The sequence below is a fragment of the Aristolochia californica genome, unplaced genomic scaffold (genome assembly GCF_029961685.1).
Source record: "Aristolochia californica isolate CCGP_79_NKW_82.1479 unplaced genomic scaffold, dmAriCali1.0.hap1 SCAF_10, whole genome shotgun sequence".
NCBI lineage: Eukaryota > Viridiplantae > Streptophyta > Magnoliopsida > Piperales > Aristolochiaceae > Aristolochia > Aristolochia californica.
The window spans coordinates 108,181-115,504 of record NW_027181771.1 but is presented as its reverse complement, the minus strand read 5'-3'; the positions used below and the strand labels follow the sequence as shown (position 1 = coordinate 115,504).

The 7,324-nt window shown below is 36.6% G+C and overlaps 1 protein-coding gene across 3 annotated transcripts; it reads left to right on the top strand.

Moving 5' to 3' along the window:
• The first annotated feature begins 1,302 nt into the window (after nucleotides 1–1,302).
• On the top strand, nucleotides 1,303–7,083 carry LOC137939312 (vacuolar-sorting receptor 6-like). Of its 3 annotated transcripts, XM_068784603.1 has the most exons (14): nucleotides 1,304–1,759; nucleotides 1,848–2,173; nucleotides 3,389–4,081; nucleotides 4,167–4,255; nucleotides 4,428–4,497; nucleotides 4,770–4,853; nucleotides 4,951–5,027; nucleotides 5,117–5,198; nucleotides 5,597–5,679; nucleotides 5,784–5,847; nucleotides 5,948–6,076; nucleotides 6,307–6,410; nucleotides 6,519–6,621; nucleotides 6,813–7,083. In XM_068784603.1, the coding sequence occupies exons 2-13, from the start codon at nucleotides 1,882–1,884 to the stop codon at nucleotides 6,615–6,617; spliced, it is 1,866 nt and encodes a 621-aa protein (XP_068640704.1). In that variant the 5' UTR covers nucleotides 1,304–1,759; nucleotides 1,848–1,881; the 3' UTR covers nucleotides 6,618–6,621; nucleotides 6,813–7,083. The 3 variants fall into 3 exon arrangements, with proteins under 3 accessions (XP_068640708.1, XP_068640704.1, XP_068640699.1); XM_068784607.1 differs by having other exon boundaries at nucleotides 1,303–2,173; nucleotides 6,805–7,083; XM_068784598.1 differs by having other exon boundaries at nucleotides 1,305–2,173.
• The last annotated feature ends 241 nt before the right edge of the window (nucleotides 7,084–7,324 follow it).

Below are 7,324 nucleotides of genomic sequence, written 5' to 3'. Positions count from 1 at the left end.
AGCTCACGCCTCTCTCTATATAATCAAGAAGATTAAAAAAAATCAAGTTATGAGTTCAAGCTTAATCTATTCTTATCATGGAGTTATTTTTTTCTTTATTTGTATGAGGTCAATGAAGGATAGAGACCTTCAATTTGACTCTATATAAGAAAAATTATGTTTAGCTAGTCAATGAAATTAAAGGGATTATCTTATTGTGAAAATGAATGTGATCTTAAATGAATATCTAGAAGAAAGGTAAGACCTATTGAGAACATGCCTTGCCTTGCAAGGGCAGTTTTCATCTTTAGGAAAGTTGATAGCTTTTGGAATTACCAATAAAAGAATTCCAAAAAGAAAATGTTAACTAAAAAAAATGAAACATATATGAAAGTCAGAAAATTTTGTATCGACAAAAAGTTAAAGGGACCGTTTTTGTCTCCATAGGAAAAACAAATAGTTTTCCATTTGACTAGTTTTCCCATTGGAAAACTTTCCTATTGGAAAAATTCCTTTTGATCGGTTTTCTTGTGTTTATGCCGCCATTTGGAACAATGAGAAAATTAGTTATGGTATTTATATTTGTATTAAAAATATTTTATTTTTTATAAATAATAAAAAATAAGGTTAAAAATAAAAAGTAAGTGATAAAAAACTATTTTAGTAATCTCATTTTCTTATCCTTTTTAACATTTCTGAAAGGTAAGATGAATCAAGAGAAAAAAAATTTAGTTCCAAAGAATTGTACAAATGCTGAAAAATCTTGATCAATGAAAGAGGAAAAAACACTTCAATTGACAATGAACATTATATCAATCCCTCTCAATTCCCAAAAATGAGATAAATGTTAAAAAAAATTGATCAACGAAAGAGTTCAATTGATACTCAACATTATATCAATAATCCGTGGACATTTCTTCATTAGTGTCTCAAAATGAGGCAAGTGTCACATGTAGGACAACTTTGATGAGACAAGGCCTTTGAAACTCATTTATATGTATTAACCAATATTGGGTGATACATTCCATATTTGCTTCATTGAACTACAAGTTTAAATTGGTTGTCTATTCAATACACTTTATATGATAATAAAATCACCTAATTAAAGGGCCAACTTTACAATGACTCTCTACAAATGTGGCCTTGTTTGATTTCTTATTTGGTAGCCATTAGTCCAATGTTGCTGAGAAAACACACTTTAACTAGTGACACCTTACCTAAGTCACTCCTTTTTGCACACCAAACTATCTCAAATTAAGAACTGTTATTAAATGCCCATGAATTGGAATCCATTGAGATCTGATCCAATGTAAAAAGAAAGGATTAAAGAAGATTTCTTGATGCAGTCTTCCTTGAACGTGGGGAAGATGAACAAGAAAAGAACATTAAATTTTGATCAAATGGAAGAGATTCAAATCGAAAATCTTTGCAATCTGGAGATTGAAAAGTAGAGGGAGAAGAAGGGTGAGGGTCTCTGTCATGGGTCAGTGCATGGGAGGAGGGACGAAAGAATAAACAGACTAGTTGGTCTTGCTTCTCCATTTTCCATGTTTGTTCCGCTTACTGCGTCAACTTTCTGCCTCGCCATCTCTCTCTTGTATTACGTAATTTCCAAGGTCCTCGACGCCAAGTCTCCTCTCCCATCTCTCTCTCTTTCTCTCTCTCTGAGCTCCCCACATGTAGACCTCGGCACCAACACTTGTCGTGTGTTTCTTCTTTCCGTTCCGAACAAATTCATTTACAAATTTCTGGGTCTAATTTTCGCTTTGCCTACCTGAAGGTGGTTGCGGGCAATCGATTTTTTTTACTCCTCTTGCTCCTCCTGCTCTGCTAACTACCCCTTTCGTCTCTGTCTGTGGGAGACACAGGAAGGGTGATACAGGAGAAGCGCTGGGAAACGGGATGGGAAATTTTCAGAATCTCGTCACGCTTCTGTTTATGTCAGCTCTGTTGGTTTCCGTGAGAGCTAGATTTATTGTGGAGAAAGGAAGCATAAGCGTGGTTTCCCCTGATCACCTACGAGGCGGACACGATGGTGCGATAGCTAATTTCGGAGTTCCAGATTATGGCGGGACGATGATGGGAACCGTGGTTTACCCCGAGAAGGGCTCTAATGGTTGTGAGAGCTTTAAAGGAGATAAGTCTTTTACATCCTGGCCTACTCGCCCCGTTGTTCTTCTTCTTGATCGAGGAGGTATTTATCTAAGCTCTATTTTTCGCTGTTCTTCGTTGCTTCTTCGTTGCGAATTGGTTATGAATATTTTGATATCGATTTCCAGTTACATGAGAAGGTTATTTTTTAGCTTGATCTTCGAATCGTCAGAGCAATCGTTTCTTTATGCATATACGAATTTTTGCTTAACTTGGTCGTCAGAAATGATATAATTTGATTCCTCTGTATGGACTTGCAAATTTGAATGATAAAAAGCTGTCTGTCTTGGTGATTTAATCACGAATCTTTAATATTCTTCATCCAGCTCTGTTTTTCCACCATTCAGATCCTTTAGTTTCTCTACGGTTAAAGCTTCTGAAAATTTGTGATGGTATTCAATAGTTGGAACAGTAAGCTTCTATCTGGCTCCAGCTTTAACAAAACGAGCATTCTGTCGCACGCTGATACTTCCTGAACGCTCTTGGGCCAAATCAGACACGGCCAGAATACCGTTAGTTTACTTGGCGACAAGACTTTTTGCTGGTGATGTGTATTCGAGTAATAGGAACAATTTGTAATTCTTCAAGTTTGGGTTCTAAAGTAACCACAGGGAGGTAGTTCAGTGAAAGTTTTGAACTCAGGGAAGGAAACACAGAGTCTCTCTTGCATATCCAAAGGGGAATTACAGTGACATTTTGGGTCCTCTCGTTCTAGGCGTACACTTTAGGATGCTTCCAGGATGAAAAGTGAAGTTTTATTTATATTGTAGAATTTTATTTTCACATTGTGACATAGCTTGCACTCTTTTCTTTTTCTCTGATTATTTTTTTTACTGTATATGTATATATATGCATGTGTATTTTTTCCCAATATTTTAAACTCTACAATTGCCCATTGGATGAAGTCTCTTATTACAAGTGAATGCGTATAAATATTTTCAGTATTCATGATTCAGTTCTTGAGCTAAAATCTGTTTTGACTTTTTCACTTGTAGAAAAGTTTTATAAATATAAATATATGAAAATGTTTCGTTTCAATGTATCATATACCACGTTTCAAAAGGAAAAAAAGGAAAGTATTAATAATCAGTCTTTCATTCCTACTCATGTAATCTTACCTGAATATGGGTGCTTCAGTAATGCTTGGGCCTTCATCCTCCCTTTTTGTTCCTTGATGTGTCTGGATTCTATCAAGAAACATCTCTTCCTATGTTTGCTTTGTCTATGAATCTGAATAATTTTCATTGTTCTGTTTTAGAATGCTACTTTGCTTTGAAAGTGTGGCATGGGCAAGAAGCGGGAGCTGCAGCTGTCTTAGTTACAGACAATGTAGATGAGCCTCTGATAACCATGGATACTCCAGAAGAAAGCTCTGATGCAGAAGGTTACATTGAAAAAATCCGAATTCCATCCGCTTTAATCAACAGATCTTTTGGTGAGAGCCTAAAGAAGGCTGCACAAAAGAATCAGGAAATTCTGATAAAAATAGATTGGACTGAATCCATGCCTCATCCTGATTCAAGAGTTGAGTATGAACTCTGGACCAATAGCAATGATGAGTGTGGCGTCAGGTGTGATGAACAAATGAATTTTGTGAAAAACTTCAGAGGTCATGCACAAATTCTTGAGAAGGGGGGATATACTCTGTTCACACCTCATTATATAACTTGGTATTGCCCTGAGGCTTTTCTTCTTAGTAAGCAATGCAAGTCTCAGTGTATCAATCATGGGAGGTATTGTGCACCAGATCCTGAGCAGGATTTTGGTGAAGGGTATGAAGGGAAGGATGTGGTTATAGAAAACCTGAGACAGTTATGTGTTCACAGAGTGGCGAATGAGAGTGGTAGGTCATGGGTTTGGTGGGATTTTGTGACTGATTTTCATATAAGATGCTCAATGAAGGAGAAGAAATATAGCAAGGAATGTGGTGAAGAGGTGATCAAGTCTCTTGGTGAGTAGAGCTACTCTTTTGGTCTTCACTTTCTCTTATGGTGACTGCAGGATGATGCTTAATTTATTGGAATCCATCAAATCAGGTCTGCCACTTGAGAAGATTTTAAAATGCATGGGAGATCCTGATGCTAATGTGGACAATGAGGTGTTAAAGAATGAACAAGAACGCCAGGTATTTGTGCCATCTCGAGTGGCTTAATCTTCTTTAAAAACGTGTATTTTTATCACTGTTACCATCATTCTTGGACTAAATGTATAATATGTGCTAATTTGTGTCATTTTCTTTTTAAATTGGCCCAATTTATGCTATTATCTGAACTCACACTGTTGCATTTGAATTCTAGATTGGTAGAGGATCTCGTGGTGATGTGACCATCTTGCCAACTCTTGTCATTAATAATGTCCAATATAGAGGTTTGTTGCAGACAACATTCTTTCTTCTGTAACAAGCATATTATCAGCATCCTGGGCTAGAAAGTTCTTCTATTAGGGGAGATTTTAACTAAAACTTTTTTTCTTTTGCTATAATGGAATATTGATAATTCCTCATGAACTTGAAACATTGAAGAAATTTTTTTTTTCCTCTGGCATTTTGCATTTAAGACCATAACTTATGCTTTGTGTTTGAATATTGAGATATTTATTTTCTATTTTCAGAAAAGTACTTAAAATTTGCTATTTTTTAGGAAAACTGGAGAGAAATGCAGTGTTGAGGGCTGCCTGTGCTGGATTTGAGGAGTCAACTGAACCTTCTATTTGTCTGAGTGGAGGTTTAAATGCTTATGTCTTTCTGATTACATTTTCTCTTCCAAATTCTTCATGCCAGTCCAAAGTTAACTTTTAACTGTATTTTAATTATATTTGCAGATATTGAGACCAATGAATGCCTAGAAAGGAATGGAGGCTGTTGGCAGGACGCCCGATCTAATATAACTGCTTGTAAGGTAAATATTTCAGAAAATATTCCTGCTATTTCAATATTTGAGTGATATCAACTAACAGTACTGAGCTGACTTCATAGTCTATCTTTTAGGACACTTTCAGAGGTAGAGTCTGTCAGTGCCCAGTGGTTAATGGTGTCCAGTATAGTGGAGATGGGTACACACATTGTGAAGGTACTCCTTTGGCCTTTCTACTTTTTCTTGTCTATGACAGATCATTCTTGTTAAACAAACTCAGGGCCGTTGTCTGCTCTTCTATTATCCTTCTTGGCTGTGAGGAGAAAATATTTTGCTGTAATTTTATATTCTGAGGTCATACTGCATGGCAATGCATGCCCGTCAGAGTAGATTGATTTACTCATCTTTGATGAACCTTCATCAGAAAGTAAAGGTCTTCAAGGAATATTATGATCTCCTCAAGTAGAAAAGATTCCAGAAGAAGAAATAAATTACTTCAGTGTTGCTTCAACTGTAATGAATATGAAAATCTAACACATATTGTGGTTAATGCCACGAGAGACTTTTTACAAGAACTTGCATGAACTTCTGATTTTATATTTCCTTTTTGACAGCTGTGGGACCCGCAAGATGCACCGTCAATAATGGGGATTGCTGGTCTGGTACTAGAGATGGACGAACCTTCTCTGCTTGCTCAGTTCTGTGTTATTTCTTGGCCTTTGGTTCCACTTTTACTAGTTGTATTCACCCGTCTCCTGTAACTTATTCCATTCCATCTGATATTAATTGGTCTGTGTGAAGGAATCTGAGATCAAGGGTTGTCACTGCCCAGAAGGCTTCCACGGTGATGGGCATCATTGTGAAGGTGCAGAATTTTGTTTTTAATCATGTTTAAATTTATCTATGTCAATATGCTATATCATATAATCCTAAGGGGGTTTTATTTTTTTTTAAATTCGTATCAGATATTAATGAGTGCAAAGAAGGTCTCGCTTGTCAATGTGATGGTTGTACTTGCAAGAATACTTGGGGTGGATATGACTGCAAATGCAGGGGTGACCTTTTGTACATGAAAGAACAAGACACTTGCATCGGTAAGTATGACTTTTAGTTAATATGTGACTATGTAACAGTGCTGTTGAGATCACCTAGTCATATGAACCTTATTTTATAAGAAATTAATTTCTTTATCCTTATGATCTACTCCATTTGAAGGATAAAGCTGAATCTTTTTCCTGAAAGTTTACTCCAAGTGTCTCCATCTTATGGCTTTTCATGAGCAATGAATTCCAATGCTCCTTATTCACAATATTGTCTCATGCAGGTAGAAATTCCTCAAGATTTGGATGGTTTTTGACTCTCATCATCCTCACTGGTTTTGCTGGGGTTGGTGTTGCTGGCTACATATTCTACAAATATAGGCTTCGGGTATGTTGAATAAAATAAAAAACATCCATCTAGTGAATTAATGATTCAGTGCTGAGAATCTATTTTCCACCAACCGCCTCCTTATGATAGTAGTTTGTTTCTTTGCAGTCTTACATGGACTCTGAGATCATGGCAATTATGTCACAGTACATGCCTCTTGACAACCAACAGAATGAGGCTCAGCCTCTTCGACAAGGTTCAGTATAACAAGGTATTGTCGATAAACTTTCTCATAATCTCACAGTCCAAAGATAGATGCATCCTCCATTGGATCCTTTATGAGTAACAGTACATGAATCTGCTGGAGTACAGATACATGTTCTTGTTTTGCACTAGGAGTGCTCTTTGCCTTTCTCAAACTCTTCTTTACTAATTGTTTGCTTTCCTGTGGAAGAACTGTAGAATGCAGAACAACTTATACCAGGAATGACCTCTAGCCTGTGGGATAGACAGCATTGCCTATTGTCACTTCTTAGAACTCTGGACAGACTCCCTGAAGCTTAAGGTGTAGGTTTGTTTAAATGACACTTGGCTTTATTTATCCCACACAAGAAGGAAATGTTGTTTGTGTTGTACAAAGCAAATAATGTAATGTAAATACTTGTTGAGATTATACTGGTTGGCGATGGTTTTGCTTGATTAATAGAAATGAACGAAGAGAAGTAATGTTGAGGTACCCATTGATCCTTTCTATAGAAAACTGCAAAGTAGAGATTGAACAACTTTGTTGTAGGAAATGAGAGAATACTGGTAAAGCAAGAAATATTTTCCGGGTTAATTAATTGGAAGAGTTTATCAGACGCTAAAGGAAGTATGGAAGCTATTGTTCAACTCAAGAGCTTACTATCGATTCTAAAACAACTCCATCAAGACTGAGTTAGACTCGTTTCTATTCCATACACGATTCTGGTCGA

What these genes read in the sequence shown, in the direction of transcription:
- LOC137939312 (XM_068784607.1), top strand. Translation starts at nt 1,882, where the DNA reads ATGGGAAATTTTCAGAATCTCGTCACGCTTCTGTTTATGTCAGCTCTG. An exon ending in TAATAATGTCCAATATAGAG is followed by an intron (nt 4,498 to 4,769) that starts GTTTGTTGCAGA and finishes GCTATTTTTTAG; the next exon opens with GAAAACTGGAGAGAAATGCA. An exon ending in TGATGGGCATCATTGTGAAG is followed by an intron (nt 5,848 to 5,947) that starts GTGCAGAATTTT and finishes AATTCGTATCAG; the next exon opens with ATATTAATGAGTGCAAAGAA.